At 44.5% G+C, this 17,759-nt stretch overlaps 1 protein-coding gene across 1 annotated transcript; it reads right to left on the bottom strand.

Moving 5' to 3' along the window:
- Positions 1 to 2,431: 2,431 nt before the first annotated feature.
- LOC110491698 (zinc finger protein 239-like) lies at positions 2,432 to 12,884 on the bottom strand. The gene is made up of 3 exons (XM_036946588.1): positions 12,455 to 12,884; positions 12,187 to 12,274; positions 2,432 to 3,896 (listed from the first exon to the last, which is right to left on the bottom strand). The coding sequence occupies exons 1-3, from the start codon at positions 12,464 to 12,466 to the stop codon at positions 2,938 to 2,940; spliced, it is 1,059 nt and encodes a 352-aa protein (XP_036802483.1). The 5' UTR covers positions 12,467 to 12,884; the 3' UTR covers positions 2,432 to 2,937.
- Positions 12,885 to 17,759: the final 4,875 nt, after the last annotated feature.

Below are 17,759 nucleotides of genomic sequence, written 5' to 3'. Positions count from 1 at the left end.
GTGTTGGTGTGTTTGGACCATGTTAGTTTGTTGGTGATGTGGACACCAAGGAACTTGAAGTTCTCAACCTGCTCCACTACAGCCCCATCAATGAGAATGGGGGGCGTGCTCGGTCCTCCTTTTCCTGTAGTCCACAATCATCTTCTTAGTCTTGGTTACGTTGAGGGATAGGTTGTTATTCTGGCACCACCCGGCCGGGTCTCCGACCTCCTCCCTATAGGCTGTCTTGTCATTGTCGGTGATCAGGCCTACCACTGTTGCGGGCGGCCCATCAGGAAGTCCAGGATCCAGTTGCAGAGGGAGGTGTTTAGTCCCAGGATCCTTAGCTTAGTGATGAGCTTTAAGGGTACTATGGTGTTGAACGCTGAGCTGTAGTCAATGAATAGCATTCTCACGTAGGTGTTCCTTTTGTCCAGGTGGGAAAGTGAGAGTGGAGTGCAATAGAGATTGCATCATCTGTGGATCTGTTTGGGCAGTATGCAAATTGGAGTGGGTCTAGGGTTTCTGGGATAATGGTGTTGATGTGAGCCATTACCAGCCTTTCAAAGCACTTCATGGCTACGGACGTGAGTGCTACGGGTTTGTAGTCATTTAGGCAGGTAGCCTTAGTGTTCTTGGGCACAAGGGACTATGGTGGTCTGCTTGAAATATGTTGGTATTACAGACTCAGACAGAGACATGCCGAAAATGTCAGTGAATACACCTGCCAGTTGGTCAACACATGCCCGGAGCACATGTGGTAATCCGTCTGACCCAGCGGACTTGTGAATGTTGACCTGTTTAAAAGGTCTTACTAACATCGGCTACGGAGAGCGTGATCACACAGTTGTCCGGAACAGCTGATGCTCTCATGCATGCCTCAGTGTTGCTTGCCTTGAAGCGAGCATAAAAGTGATTTAGCTCGTCTGGTAGGCTTGTGTCACTGGGCAGCTCGTGGCTGTGCTTCCCTTTGTAGTAGTGTGCAAGCCCTGCCACATAAGACGAGCGTCAGAGCCGGTGTAGTACAATTCAATCTTAGCCCTATATTGGTACTTTGCCCGTTTGGTGGTTTGTTGGAGGGCATAGCAGGATTTCTTATAAACTTCTGGGTTAGAGTCTCGCACCTTGAATGTGCTAGCTCTATCCTTTAGCTCAGTGCGAATGTTGCCTGTAATCCATGGCTTCCGGTTGGGGTATGTACGTACAGTCACTGTGGGGACGACGTCCTCGATGCAATTTTTGATAAAGCCAGTGACTTGTGGTGTACTCCTCAATGCAATCGGAAGAATCCCGGAACATATTCCAGTCTGTGCTAGCAAAACAGTCCTATAGCTTAGCATCTGCTTCATCTGACCACTTTTTTATAGATTGAGTCACTGGTGTTTCCTGCTTTAATTTTTGCTTGTAGGAATCAGAAGGATAGAATTGTGGTCAAATTTACCAAATGGAGGGTGAGGGAGAGCTTTGTACGCATTTCTGTGTGTGGAGTACAGGTGATCTAGATTTTTTTCACCTCTGGTTGCGCATTTCACATGTTGATAGAAATTAGGTAAAACTGTTTTAAGATTCCCTGCATTGAAGTCTCCGGCCACTAGGAGCACCGCCTTTGGGTGAGCTGTTTCCTGTTTGCTTATTACAGCTGACTGAGTGTGGTCTTAGCACCAGCGTCCATCTGTGGTGGTAAATAAACAGCCACGAAAAGTATAGATAAACTCTCTTGGCAAATAGTGTGGTCTGCAGTTTATCATAAGATACTCTCTACTTTCTATACTCTAAAATCTTGAGACTTCCTTACATTTTGTGCACAAGCTGTTTACAAATATGCACAGACTGCCCACCCTCGTCTTACTTAATAATAAATCATGAAGGGGGCAAATACTTTTTTCACAGCACTGTACAACCAGCCTCACAACTGCAGACCACGTGAAACCACACCAGCCCAGGCCCTCCACATCCGGCTTCTTCGCCTGCGGGATCATCTGAGACCAGCCACCCGAGCTCCGACTGATTTATGTTCAAAATGATTTTTCCCAAACTTGGAATTCCAACTCGGGAACTCGGACCTCTTTCTAGAGTTCCAACTTTCCGAAATGAAGATCACGGATGTCATGATTTGACCTCGTATTTTTCAGAGTATCACAGTTTTTTTAATGTGGCAACTGTGTAGGTGTAGACACATGGTGTTCCATGATCAGAACTCTGTAATCAGAACACTAAAACTGCATGAGCTGTCAAGTCAACCACCTGATAGAGGTCCTAGATGGCAGGGAGCTCAGCCCCAGTGATGTACTTAGCTGTCCGCACAACCCTTTGTAGCGCCAGGCGATCGAGGGGGGTGCTATTGCCATACCAAGCAGTGATGCAGCCAGTCAGTATGCCATTTAGCAGACACTCTTATCTCTACCAACTGAACTAGTGTCAGAGGACTAAATTAAAGCATAAATGCTTCAAATGAGTTTGCAACTAAAGTTTATTGTCAATATAACTTATGACATTGCATATGTTTTGTGATTGCAATGTAATGTGTCCTGACCCTCTTATGACAAATGCAGGTTATACAACAAAAAGTTAACATAATTTGCAGGAGATTCTTGTTCCCTATAGTCATGTTTTTTTGCTTGTCATTATCAACATATATAGAATAAAATTCACACAACTGGAGCTATCTAGTAAACACATTCAAACATTAAAGAGATTTCTGGGTAAAAACAATTCAGGTAGTTTCAGTGTAAAAATAACCATCCAATTAACCAAAATCACTGTATTAAAAACAAAACATTGAATTCCTATGCTGTTTTTAAACCAAGGATTAAACCATGAGAATATTGTGCCTCTAGTATTCCTAAGAAAAATGTGAGCCTCCTCAAGGTTTCCCCATCGGCAGAATTTAGACAGCTGAGTTTTCGCTAGTGTTTGACAATGTAGAGAGACATTACTACCACACGGAGACCATGACTTTTATAATTTGTGAATTTTCTGGTGTGATTTTAGGGAAGATGCCGTTGTGAAACTTCTCCCACAGTCCGAGCAATAGTATGGTTTCATTCCAGTGTGTCTCCTCTGATGATTTTTCAAATCTGTTGAAAAAGCAAAGCTTCTCTCACACTGAGAGCACTGATATGGTTTCTCTCCGGTGTGAATTCTCTGATGCTGTGTTAAGTTTCCAAATGAAGAGAAGGCTTTGCCACAGTCAGAACATCCGTACGGCTTGTTGTCTAGCCTGTGCACTCGCTGATGTGCCGTTAAAGAGTCTGCCCTAGCAAAACCCTTCCCACATTCAGTGCATAAGTGAGGCTTCTCCCCTTTATGAATTTGCTGATGTGTTTTGAGGTGATGTGATCTGGAAAAACCTGTCCCACAATCAGGGCACATGTATGGTTTCTCTCCAGTGTGCACACGCTGGTGTTTTTGCATGTTACCAAAATGTGAGAACCCCTTTCCGCATTCAGGACAGTTGAAAGGCTTCTTTCCTGCATGCACAGCGCTCTCATGCGATTTGAGGTTTCCCAATTGAGAGAACCGCTTTCCGCACTGAGAGCAGGGATAGAGTTTCTCTTTGGTGGGACGCTGCACCCTCTCTGAAGTGTGAACTCTCGTGTGTATGGTTAAGATGTCTGACCTAGCAAATACCTTGCAGCACACAGAGCATTTGTATGGTTTCTCTACACTGTGAATTTTCGCATGTTTTTTTAAATAGTCTGACCTTGCGAAACTCTTCCCGCATTGAATACAGCCATAGCGTTTCTCTCCTGTATGTGTTTTATTGTGTAATTTCAGATGTCCCAATTGGGAAAATCCCTTTCTGCACAGAGAGCAGTTGTGCGGTCTGTCTGATTTGGGCAGCTCTCTGTCTGATTCCCCTGACTCCGAGGAAGTCTTCCCACTGTCGGAGTGTGAGTTTGGGCTCCCTCCTGGCCCTGGCAAAAACAAACAAGATCTTGAGTTAGACAGATAGAGCTTAGTAAATCTCCACATGATAAATTGTCATGTGACCAATTCAAATCAGGGGTCTAGACTCCCTATTCCTAGGTTTACGTTAGTGTAGGGGACTGATTTAGACCTGGGACAACAGGTGGGAACAATCAATTATCTGGTAGAACAGAAAACCAGCATTACTCTGGACCTTGCAGGGTAAAAAGCGCTGCATGGTCAATACAACGTCTGCATTGGCCGTGCAGTATTTACGCTCATACTTCTTGTGCTTCGCAGAGCAGCGCAGAGCTGTTGTCAATGAAGTGAGTTTGTGTTTATACAGGAACTCCCGCCCCCACCTACCATCAACCAAACATGTCAATGCAGAGCTATACAGAACCTCTGCATTGTTACAAAATTTGGGATGAGCATGGCAATGCGGTTCGGAACTCAATTTGGCCTCTGCATGCCTCCGCCATTGCGTCGCACCCTTTGAGTTCTAAGTCTCAAGTCTTAGAACTCAAGTCCCAAGTCAAGACCGACAAGTCCCAAGTCCTTAATTCATATTTTTAACAAGAGTAATAGTTAGTGTATTATATTTACACAAATCATGAATGCTTTTAAAAATATATATATTTATTACTTTCCAAATAAACTTGATATTTTCATGGAAATATATGGGTAGCCATGAGATAAACATCAATGAAACAAAACTAATAATATAGTGCTCTCTCTCTCCAGATATACTCTAGACACCTAAAAACAATCCTGTCATAAAGTTACAATAATTTAATAAAATCTTCTTCGGGATCGGTGTCCCTTCCATGAGCTAATGTAGGCTAATTTCATTAGCATGAGGTTTAAGTAACAAGAAAATTTCCCAGGACATAGACATATCTGATCTGTCAGAAAGCTTAAATTCTTGTTAATCTAACTGCACTGTCCAATTTAGAGTAGATATTACAGTGAAATAATTTCATGCTATTGTTTGAGGAATGCACAATTTTGAACATGAAAAGTTATTAATAAACAAATGAGGCACATTTGAGCAGTCTTGATACAACATTTTGAACAGAAATACAATGGTTCTTTGGATCAGTCGAAAATGTTGCACATACACAGCAAATTGCACCTGGGCTGGAATAATACATTATGGCCTGTCTCTTGCATTTCAAAAGGTTCAATTAAATACAAAATAACTGTTGGTTTATTCTTTGTATTACCATTTACCAGATCTATTGTGTTATATTCTCCTACATTCCTTTCACATTTCCACAAACTTCCAAGTGTTTCCTTTCTTTGTGCAGCTTCAAATGTCAAACAAAGTTGGAAGTTGTTGCGCCGCAGTCTAATTTTCTTCTCGCATGTTTTCCAAGTTGCAATCTGTTTTTTGTTGACTACATCGTAGTCTTTATATTCAAAAATAATAATTTGGGGTATCATCTTTCCAAGGGCTCCGTCTGAATTCACCTGCCGACGTTCCTCTGCACTGCCACGCGCAACTTTTTCTCCGCTGGCACAATTTGATTGGCTGCTGTAATCCGTTAAATGAAGAATTGATGCGCTGAACACTTTTTTAATAGCATAATATTTATATATTTGGGCTTGGGGAGGGTATCAAGTCAGTTCGAGTCAAAAGGCTCAAGTCCAAGTTAAGTCACAAGTCATTGGTGTTAAAGTCAAAGTTGAGTTGCAAGTCTTTTTTTGATTTTGTCAAGTTGAGTCTAAAATCATCATGTGACTCGAGTCTGACTCAAGTCCAAGTCAAGTGACGAGTCCACACCTCTGATATATCATACACTGCATTTGAGGAAACAATGGATAAGTAATTTGGATTTGAAAGTTGATCAACTTGTAAACTCACTTTTGAGAAAACCATCTTTCAATGTTTTGGTACTACTATTAGAGAGCCCTTCTTTGTCTACACCCATTCACACCCTCTTAAGCCTTAGCCCCACCCATCTCTTTAAGGGTTGATCTGATCATTCTGTACTAACTTGCCAGCTACTTCCAGACATCTAAGTGAGAGAGAACCGCTCACTGAACATTACTCGCCCTAGCAGAGCTGGTTAGGCTGTTATGTTATCTTCTTATGGCTGGGGGCAGTATTGAGTAGTTTGGATGAATAAGGTGCCCAGAGTAAGCTGCCTGCTACTCAGGCCCAGTTGATAATATATGCATATAATTAGTAGATTTGGATAGAAAACACTCCGATGTTTCTAAAACTGTTTGAATGATGTCTGTGAGTATAACATAACTCATATGGCAGGCAAAACCTGAGAAGAAATCTAACCAGGAAGTGGGAAATCTGAGGTTTGTAGTTTTTCAAGTCATTGTCTATCGAATATACAGTGTCTATGGGTTCATATTGCACTTCCTAAGGCTTCCACTAGATGTCAACAGTCTTTAGAACCTTGTTTGAGGATTCTACTGTGAAGGAGGGGGGAATGAGAGCGGATTGAGTCAGGGGTCTACCAGAGTGGCATGAGCTGATCGCGTGCGCTCATGTGAGAACGACCTGCGTTCCATTGCGATTCTAAAGACAAAATAATTCTCTGGTTAGAACATTATTGAAGATTTGTATAAAAAACATCCTAAAGATTGATTTTGTACATCGTTTGACATGTTTATACGAACTGTAATATAAAACTTTTTGAACTTTTTGTCTGAACTTTCGCCTGGACTTGCCCGCGCCTCGCGAGTTTGGATTTGTTTACCAAACGCGCTAACAAAAGGAGTTATTTGGACATAAATTATGGACTTTATCGAACACATATATATTGTGGAACTGGGATTCCTGGGAGTGCATTCTGATGAAGATCATCAAAGGTAAGTGAATATTTATAATGCCATTTCTGACTTCTGATTACTCCACAACATGGCTCGTATCTGTTTGGCTTGTTTTGTTGTCTGAGCGCTGTACTCAGATTATTGCATGGTGTGCTTTTTCCGTAAAGTTTTTTTTTAAAATCTGACACAGCGATTGCATTAATTAAGGAGAAGTGTGTATGTAAGTCCATGCATAATAGTTGGATCTTTTATCAAAGTTTATTATGAGTATTTCTGTAAATTGATATGGCTCTCTGCAAAATCACTGGATGTTTTGGAACTACTGAACATAACGAGCCAATGTAAACTCAGATTTTTTGATATAAATATGAACTTTATCGAACAGGCTGCATTCATTGTAGCTGGGGATTTTAACAAGGCTAATCTGAAAACAAGACTCCCCAAATTTTATCAGCATATCGATTGCGCAACCAGGGGAGGAAAGACCTTGGATCATTGTTACTCTAACTTCCGCGACGCATATAAGGCCCTGCCCCGCCCCCCTTTCGGAAAAGCTGACCACGACTCCATTTTGTTGATCCCTGCCTACAGACAGAAACTAAAACAAGAGGCTCCCACGCTGAGGTCTGTCCAACGCTGGTCCGACCAAGCTGACTCCACACTCCAAGACTGCTTCCATCACGTGGACTGGGAGATGTTTCGTATTGCGTCAGATAACAACATTGAGGAATACGCTGATTCGGTGTGCGAGTTCATTAGAACGTCCGTTGAAGATGTCGTTCCCATAGCAACGATTAAAACATTCCCTAACCAGAAACCGTGGATTGATGGCAGCATTCGTGTGAAACTGAAAGCGCGAACCACTGCTTTTAATCAGGGCAAGGTGTCTGGTAACATGACCGAATACAAACAGTGCAGCTATTCCCTCCGCAAGGCTATCAAACAAGCTAAGCGCCAGTACAGAGACAAAGTAGAATCTCAATTCAACGGCTCAGACACAAGAGGCATGTGGCAGGGTCTACAGTCAATCACGGACTACAGGAAGAAATCCAGCCCAGTCACGGACCAGGATGTCTTGCTCCCAGGCAGACTAAATCACTTTTTTGCCCGCTTTGAGGACAATACAGTGCCACTGACACGGCCTGCAACGAAAACATGCGGTCTCTCCTTCACTGCAGCCGAGGTGAGTAAGACATTTAAACGTGTTAACCCTCGCAAGGCTGCAGGCCCAGACGGCATCCCCAGCCGCGCACTCAGAGCATGCGCAGACCAGCTGGCCGGTGTGTTTACGGACATATTCAATCAATCCCTATACCAGTCTGCTGTTCCCACATGCTTCAAGAGGTCCACCATTGTTCCTGTTCCCAAGAAAGCTAAGGTAACTGAGCTAAACGACTACCGCCCCGTAACACTCACATCCGTCATCATGAAGTGCTTTGAGAGACTAGTCAAGGACCATATCACCTCCACCCTACCTGACACCCTAGACCCACTCCAATTTGCTTACCGCCCAAATAGGTCCACAGACGATGCAATCTCAACCACACTGCACACTGCCCTAACCCATCTGGACAAGAGGAATACCTATGTGAGAATGCTGTTCATCGACTACAGCTCGGTATTCAACACCATAGTACCCTCCAAGCTCGTCATCAAGCTCGAGACCCTGGGTCTCGACCCCGCCCTGTGCAACTGGGTACTGGACTTCCTGACGGGCCGCCCCCAGGTGGTGAGGGTAGGCAACAACATCTCCTCCCCGCTGATCCTCAACACTGGGGCCCCACAAGGGTGCGTTCTGAGCCCTCTCCTGTACTCCCTGTTCACCCACGACAGCGTGGCCACGCACGCCTCCAACTCAATCATCAAGTTTGCGGACGACACAACAGTGGTAGGCTTGATTACCAACAACGACGAGACGGCCTACAGGGAGGAGGTGAGGGCCCTCGGAGTGTGGTGTCAGGAAAATAACCTCACACTCAACGTCAACAAAACTAAGGAGATGATTGTGGACTTCAGGAAACAGCAGAGGGAACACCCCCCTATCCACATCGATGGAACAGTAGTGGAGAGGGTAGCAAGTTTTAAGTTCCTCGGCATACACATCACAGACAAACTGAGTTGGTCCACTCACACAGACAGCATCGTGAAGAAGGCGCAGCAGCGCCTCTTCAACCTCAGGAGGCTGAAGAAATTAGGCTTGTCACCAAAAGCACTCACAAACTTCTACAGATGCACAATCGAGAGCATCCTGGCGGGCTGTATCACCGCCTGGTATGGCAACTGCACCGCCCTCAACCGTAAGGCTCTCCAGAGGGTAGTGAGGTCTGCACAACGCATCACCGGGGGCAAACTACCTGCCCTCCAGGACACCTACACCACCCGATGTCACAGGAAGGCCATAAAGATCATCAAGGACATCAACCACCCGAGCCACTGCCTGTTCACCCCGCTATCATCCAGAAGGCGAGGTCAGTACAGGTGCATCAAAGCTGGGACCGAGAGACTGAAAAACAGCTTCTATCTCAAGTCCATCAGACTGTTAAACAGCCACCACTAACACTGAGTGGCGGCTGCCAACACACTGACACTGACTCAACTCCAGCCACTTTAATAATGGGAATTGATGGGAAATGATGTAAATATATCACTAGCCACTTTAAACAATGCTACCTTATATAATGTTACTTACCCTACATTATTCATCTCATATGCATACGTATATACTGTACTCTATATCATTGACTGTATCCTTATGTAATACATGTATCACTAGCCACTTTAAACTATGCCACTTTGTTTACATACTCATCTCATTTGTACATACTGTACTCGATACCATCTACTGTATCTTGCCTATGCTGCTCTGTACCATCACTCATTCATATATCCTTATGTACATATTCTTTATCCCCTTACACTGTGTACAAGACAGTAGTTTTGGAATTGTTAGTTAGATTACTTGTTATTACTGCATTGTCGGAACTAGAAGCACAAGCATTTCGCTACACTCGCATTAACATCTGCTAACCATGTGTATGTGACAAATAAAATTTGATTTGATTTGAAAACATACATGTATTGTGTAACATGAAGTCCTATGAGTGTCATCTGCCATAAGAAGTTATCCAGAGTGTTAGTGACTGCAACTCTGCTGTCAGATTGTCCGTTTGTAAATTCAGAGTGTTTCACGTTCAGAGCGCACACTGGATCCTCAATAAGTAGGCTTGTTCTGAAAGCTCAGACCTCACAACTACAGTCAAGCACCCAAGCTAACTGGCTAACTACTTCCAGACACAATGAGAAAACACCCCACTCTGACCATTTTACTCACCCTAGCAGAGCTGGTTAGGCTTGTTTCATGTTATCCAGAGCATTGGTGTCTAACTGTGCTGCTGGCAACAATTGAATTACACTTTGTTGATGACGTTTACTGACACCGGACATATTCAACGGGTGTTGAACGTTAAAATATTATTCTGCGCTCTGGCACACTAAGACAAGCTTTTTTTGTTAAGAAATATAGCTAGATAGCTAGCTAGGTAAAGAATGAATCCAATGCATGACGTAATGTTAGTTAGCAAGCCAGCCAGCTTCATTAGCTAGGTAGCTAACAGTACACTAACTTGAAATGAAAATACTTTGTCAAAATTAGAGTGGAGTCTTTTGTTAAGACACGTAGATAGCTAAACAATGGACCATAATCACAATGTTACTACCCTGCATGAATCTGCAGCTAGCTAACCAACCAGGTTATATGGCTATAACTAGTCAAGCAAATGTGTCTGAGATACGAAGAATAAGATCATACACATAACGTTAGCTAGCGACCCAGCCAGCTAACGTTAGTTAGCTAACAGTACACTTGAAATGAAAACACTGTCAAATTTAGAAACGTGTAACATCTGAAAATATAGCTAGCTAGACTATCTTATCAGTATACATGGTTGGACGCATCTCCTGTCTGATGCCATACATGGTTGCTCTTAGTTTGACAATGTATCCAGACTGGTATTTTCTCCATCTCCTTAGCTATCATTCTCCAGCTAAAGTTAGCTGGCTAACAGCAAACTTTAACTTGACATTAGATTTATGCAGTTTTACTACGCGATACATTTTCAAAAAGCCACGTTCGACACGATTACCTAGAAATACTGACCAGCTCCAATAGACAGATATGTGCTATATGGCAGACCAATCCAAACTCCTCTCTCGGCGTGTCCAGCCCACTCATTATCTCAGCCAATCATGGCTAGCGGGAAGGTTGCTCACTTCTTCTGTGGCTAAACCAACTAAGCTTGTAATTTAACGATTTTATTTGTATTTACAGATGGCATACACGTTTGATAATAAGGCACATGAAAGTTCACATGTTCGAGAAGGCATTTCGTAAACATTTTAAGTCCAAACGGCTCTCCTGTGAAGTCGTGACTTGCGAAATACGCCTAGTTTCCTGAATCGGGTCACAAATCTTCAAGGCAAGTTATGCTTGAATGGGAGAGACTAAGGCAGGGGTCTCAAACTCATTCCATGGAGGGCCTGGAGTCTGCAGGTTCTTAGATTTTTCCTTTTAATTAAGCCCTAGACAACCAGGTGTGGGGAGCTCCTTACTAATTAGTGGCATTAATTAATCAATTAAGTATTATGTTAATAATATAGCCTTGTTCTGTTCAATGTTCTCTACCTAGTACTCTTAATACCCCCAAATTCATGTTATATTCAAAAGAATACAATATATAAATTGCTGACACCATTCAAACCAATGAAGGTTCGGAACTTTAAAGCCAATTATCTCAGAATCATCTTTTTGCAGATAGAACCTTATACTGTAGCTCTCGAATTCCCTTCTCAGAGAAGGACATGTACACTTCACAGGGAGGGAAAGAATATGGTTGCCTACGCCTGCACTCTGGTCCTGGAGTGCTGCAGGCACTTCATGTTTTTGATTTAACTGACCTGGAAGACCAGGTCAGGTGTTCATTTTTTAGCTCAGTTGGTCAGGGCTGCGTTCAGCACATAAAAACGTAATAGAGTGTTCAACTGAACAGAAGCCATGAGGCACTGATCGACCAGTTGAAAAACCGGGAAGGGCTGGGTTGCGAGTTCAAAATGCATCCTTGCCCTTTAAATACGTCACTCGTTGCTTCAAGTCTGTTAAAGAACGTTTTGTGAAAAAGTTCCGCAACGTACCAAACGTTCAAACGAACTGAACGCACCCCTGATCAGGGCCTAGATTGAACAAAATCCAGCAGTACCTGTGGCATTCCAGGAACATGATTGCCTACCCCTGCAATAGTGTGTGTCATTTTCAGCGCGTGGGCCACTTATTCTGCCAATATTCATTGATTTGTTTTCTCTATGTAATCTAAATGCAATTAACCAGTCCCATAATTCATCTTCCATATAAGAATAAACTAAAGTAAATAGCAAATTAAGAAAAAAGGTAATTGAGGATTATTTTTGAACCACAACACTTATCCAGTAATAATCATCAGCCACCACTCTTACTTTGATAACTGAAATCGCCATGGTCCTCTTCTTCTTTGACTTTCAACTCCGTCGGTTGGTATTTATTCACCGATATCCTGCCATGAGGCTGCGTAGATAAATGTATAGATTAATGAGCATGAACGCATTCTATAAAAAAGCACGAGTAGCCTATATCGCGCGCAAAATCCTACAAGAGCTCCACGAGAAGTGTGTCTCCTGCCTCAAAGTTGTAGCAGACATTAACCAAAGCAAAGGGGCAATGGTGAAACAGGCATGCCAAATGTACCTCTTCTTCCATCGCGTCCCGCAAAATCTAGTAAAGAAAATGAAGCCTATGTAAGAGGCTATTATTTTGAGCAAACTTTGTGTTAAAGTATAGTCTGTAAACTAGTCTGTGTCCGGTAAAGCGTCGACTAACGATGTAAACGCTCCCATGGGGCAGAAGTCAGCTTGTTGTTGTGATTCTAGATGGCCGGGACGTCACGCTCCAGGAAATCGATGAATCCGGGAGAAAGAGCCCGCGTGTTTGAAAAAGGGAAATCGTCGTGGTAGCTATTGATAAAGAAGAACATCGAGATGAAGCAGCTGCTTTAGAAGTGGGACGCACTTTTGAGCGCTACATCCGGAGGGGTTCGTGCTGATTTTAGGGAGATTGTGAGGTGGTAGTTTTTGGAAAAAAGGGACCCTTGCCCTTTGGCTGATCCATTTGAAGTTTGGGCTCCCGAATGGAGCAGCGGTCTAAGGCACTGCACCTCAGTGCAAGAGGCGCCACTATAGTACCTGGTTAGAATCCAGGCTGTATCACATCACACGGTTGTGAGTCCCATAGGGCAGCACACAATTGGCCCAGTGTAATCCGGGTTTGGCCGGAGTAGGCTATCATTGTAAATAAGAATTTGTTCTTAACTGACTTACCAAGTTAAATAAATAAAAATGTAAAAAGTTGGGTGCTGTGGAATAGATTTTTTTTTATTTGTATTTTTTTATTTCACCTTTATTTAACCAGGTAGGTTAGTTGAGAACAAGTTCTCATTTGCAACTGCGACCTGGCCAAGATAAAGCATAGCAGTGTGAACAGACAACACAAAGTTACACATGGAGTAAGTAAACAATTAACAAGTCAATAACACAGTAGAAAAAAAAGGGGAGTCTATATACATTGTGTGCAAAAGGCATGAGGAGGTAGGCGAATAATTACAATTTTGCAGGTTAATAACACTGGAGTGATAAATGATCAGATGGTCATGTACAGGTAGAGATATTGGTGTGCAAAAGAGCAGAAAAGTAAATAAATAAAAACAGTATGGGGATGGGGTAGGTAAAAATGGGTGGGCTATTTACCGATAGACTATGTACAGCTGCAGCGATCGGTTAACTGCTCAGATAGCAGATGTTTGAAGTTGGTGAGGGAGATAAGTCTCCAACTTCAGCGATTTTTGCAATTCGTTCCAGTCACAGGCAGCAGAGAACTGGAACGAAAGGCGGCCGAATGAGGTGTTGGCTTTAGGGATGATCAGTGAGATACACCTGCTGGAGCGCGTGCTACAGATGGGTGTTGCCATCGTGACCAGTGAACTGAGATAAGGCGGAGCTTTACCTAGCGTGGACTTGTAGATGACCTGGAGCCAGTGGGTCTGGTGACGAATATGTAGCGAGGGCCAGCCGACTAGAGCATACAGGTCGCAGTGGTGGGTGGTATAAGGTGCTTTAGTGACAAAACGGATGGCACTGTGATAAACTGCATCCAGTTTGCTGAGTAGAGTGTTGGAAGCAATTTTGTAGATGACATCGCCGAAGTCGAGGATCGGTAGGATAGTTTTACTAGGTTAAGTTTGGCGGCGTGAGTGAAGGAGGCTTTGTTGCGGAATATAAAGCCGATTATTGACTTGATTTTCGATTGGAGATGTTTGATATGAGTCTGGAAGGAGAGTTTGCAGTCTAGCCAGACACCTAGGTACTTATAGATGTCCACATATTCAAGGTCGGAACCATCCAGGGTGGTGATGCTGGTCAGGCGTGCGGGTGCAGGCAGCGAACGGTTGAAAAGCATGCATTTGGTTTTACTAGCGTTTAAGAGCAGTTGGGGGCCACGGAAGGAGGGTTGTATGGCATTGAAGCTTGTTTGGAGGTTAGATAGCACAGTGTCCAAGGACGGGCCGGAAGTATATAGAATGGTGCCGTCTGCGTAGAGGTGGATCAGGGAATCGCCCGCAGCAAGAGCAACATCATTGAAATATACAGAGAAAAGAGTCGGCCCGAGGATTGAACCCTGTGGTACCCCCATAGAGACTGCCAGAGGACCGGACAGCATGCCCTCCGATTTGACACACTGAACTCTGTCTGCAAAGTAATTGGTGAACCAGGCAAGGCAGTCATCTGAAAAACCGAGGCTACTGAGTCTGCCGATAAGAATATGGTGATTGACAGAGTCGAAAGCCTTGGCAAGGTCGATGAAGACGGCTGCACAGTACTGTCTTTTATCGATGGCGGTTATGATATCGTTTAGTACCTTGAGCGTGGCTGAGGTGCACCCGTGACCGGCTCGGAAACCAGATTGCACAGCGGAGAAGGTACGGTGGGATTCGAGATGGTCCTGTTTGTTGACTTGGCTTTCGAAGACCTTAGATAGGCAGGGCAGGATGGATATAGGTCTGTAACAGTTTGGGTCCAGGGTGTCTCCCCCTTTGAAGAGGGGGATGACTGCGGCAGCTTTCCAATCCTTGGGGATCTCAGACGATATGAAAGAGAGGTTGAACAGGCTGGTAATAGGGGTTGCGACAATGGCGGCAGATAGTTTCAGAAATAGAGGGTCCAGATTGTCAAGCCCAGCTGATTTGTACGGGTCCAGGTTTTGCAGCTCTTTCAGAACATCTGCTATCTGGATTTGGGTAAAGGAGAACCTGGAGAGGCTTGGGCGAGTAGCTGCGGGGGGGGGCGGAGCTGTTGGCTGAGGTTGGAGTAGCCAGGCTACAGCATGGCCAGCTGTTGAGAAATGCTTGTTGAAGTTTTCGATAATCATGGATTTATCGGTGGTGACCGTGTTACTTAGCCTCAGTGCAGTGGGCAGCTGGGAGGAGGTGCTCTTGTTCTCCATGGACTTCAGTGTCCCAGAACTTTTTGGAGTTGGAGCTACAGGATGCAAACTTCTGCCTGAAGAAGCTGGCCTTAGCTTTCCTGACTGACTGCGTGTATTGGTTCCTGACTTCCCTGAACAGTTGCATATCGCGGGGACTATTCAATGCTATTGCAGTCCGCCACAGGATGTTTTTGTGCTGGTCGAGGGCAGTCAGGTCTGGAGTGAACCAAGGGCTGTATCTGTTCTTAGTTCTGCATTTTTTGAACGGAGCATGCTTATCTAAAATGGTGAGGAAGTTACTTTTAAAGAATGACCAGGCATCCTCAACTGACGGGATGAGGTCAATGTCCTTCCAGGATACCCGGGCCAGGTCGATTAGAAAGGCCTGCTCACAGAAGTGTTTTAGGGAGCGTTTGACAGTGATGAGGGGTGGTCGTTTGACCGCGGCTCCGTAGCGGATACAGGCAATGAGGCAGTGATCGCTGAGATCCTGGTTGAAGACAGCGGTGGTGTATTTGGAGGGCCAGTTGGTCAGGATGACGTCTATGAGGGTGCCCTTGTTTACAGATTTAAGGTTGTACCTGGTGGGTTCCTTGATGATTTGTGTGAGATTGAGGGCATCTAGCTTAGATTGTAGGACTGCCGAGGTGTTAAGCATATCCCAGTTTAGGTCACCTAACAGAAGAAACTCTGAAGCTAGATGGGGGGGCGATCAATTCACAAATGGTGTCCAGGGCACAGCTGGGAGCTGAGGGGGGTCGGTAGCAGGCGGCAACAGTGAGAGACTTATTTCTGGAGAGAGTAATTTTCAAAATTAGTAGTTTGAACTGTTTGGGTATGGACCTGGAAAGTATGACAATACTTTGCAGGCTATCTCTGCAGTAAACTGCAACTCCTCCCCCTTTGGCAGTTCTATCTTGACGGAAAATGTTATAGTTGGGTATGGAAATCTCAGAATTTTTGGTGGCCTTCCTGAGCCAGGATTCAGACACGGCGAGGACATCAGGGTTAGCAGAGTGTGCTAAAGCAGTGAGTAAAACAAACTTAGGGAGGAGGCTTCTGATGTTGACATGCATGAAACCAAGGCTTTTTCGATCACAGAAGTCAACAAATGTGGGTGCCTGGGGACATGCAGGGCCTGGGTTTACCTCCACATCACCCGCGGAACAGAGGAGGAGTAGAATGAGGGTGCGGCTAAAGGCTATCAAAACTGGTCGCCTAGAGCGTTGGGGACAGAGAATAAAAGGACCAGATTTCTGGGCATGGTAGAATATATTCAGGGCATAATGCGCCGACAGTGGTATGGTGGGGTGCGGGTACAGCGGAGGTAAGCCCAGGCACTGGGTGATGATGAGAGAGGTTGTATCTCTGGACATGCTGGTTGTAATGGGTGAGGTCATCGCATGTGTGGGAGGTGGGACAAAGGAGGTATCAGGGGTATGAAGAGTGGAACTAGGGGCTCCATTGTAAACTAAGACAATGATAACTAACCTGAACAACAGTATACAAGGCATATTGACATTTGAGAGAGACATACAGCGAGGCATACAGGTGTCACAGGTGTTGAATTGGGAGAGCTAGCTAAAACAGTAGCTAAAACAGTAGGTGAGACAACAACAGCTAATCAGCTAGCACAACAACAGCAGGTAAAATGGCGTTGACTAGGCAGGGGGCGTCGGATTAACTACACACCTGAGTGCCTAGAGCCTGAGTGCAGCTGGGGCCGACAGATAAAACATAAACAAGCAGAATGGGGGTAACCATAAGTGGTCTTGTGATAATTGTTGGTGTTTCTGCTGGTCAGAGGGAGCAGGTGCTCCATGTTAAACGAGTGGGGGCAAGAGATGTGAATTGTTGTTTTGCTCTCTCAAGAAAAGGGCACCATTGAAAGTAGTGATTACTGGGGTAGCGGTAAATGTGAAAGCTGACCAACTGAAGGGGGAAATTCACAGTACCTTGTCAGCTCGGGGATTTGAACTTGCAACCTTCCGGTTATTAGGCCAACGCTCTATCCACCAGGCTACCCTGCCGCCCCGTTTGAGGTGACACAGATAGGGTGGCATGAGTGGAGAAACAGAAGTCATTGTCTTTCCTGTTGAGTTTTGATGTTGAGTTTTTGCCCGACAAAGTGATGTTAGGATATAGAAGTGCATTTGTGCTGACTGCATTACGTTGTTACAGGTGTCAAGATTATGGGCATGTTGCAGCAGTGTGTAGGAGGGAGGTTCCTAGGTGTGAGGAGTATGCAGAAGGGCAGGAGACAAAATAATGTGTAGCATTGGGGAAAGTACTGGTATGTGTTTAATTGTGGGGTTGCCCATGGGGCTGGGGATCAGAAATGTCCTGTGCGAGAGAGGCAGGTTGAGGTTTCCAGGGTTAGAGTAGTGAAGAAGTTGTCATACGCTGAGGCAGTGAAGAAAGTAGAGGAAGATGGATCAAAGGGGAGGGATCCTGAGAGGAGTGGTGTGAGTAGTAGATTTGTACCAGTACCAGAGGGATAAACCAACAATTGATA

This window comes from Oncorhynchus mykiss, chromosome 16, assembly GCF_013265735.2.
Source record: "Oncorhynchus mykiss isolate Arlee chromosome 16, USDA_OmykA_1.1, whole genome shotgun sequence".
Taxonomy (NCBI): Eukaryota; Metazoa; Chordata; class Actinopteri; order Salmoniformes; family Salmonidae; genus Oncorhynchus; species Oncorhynchus mykiss.
The sequence above is the reverse complement of the archived record's forward strand: the minus strand, read 5'-3'. Positions and strand labels throughout refer to the sequence as shown.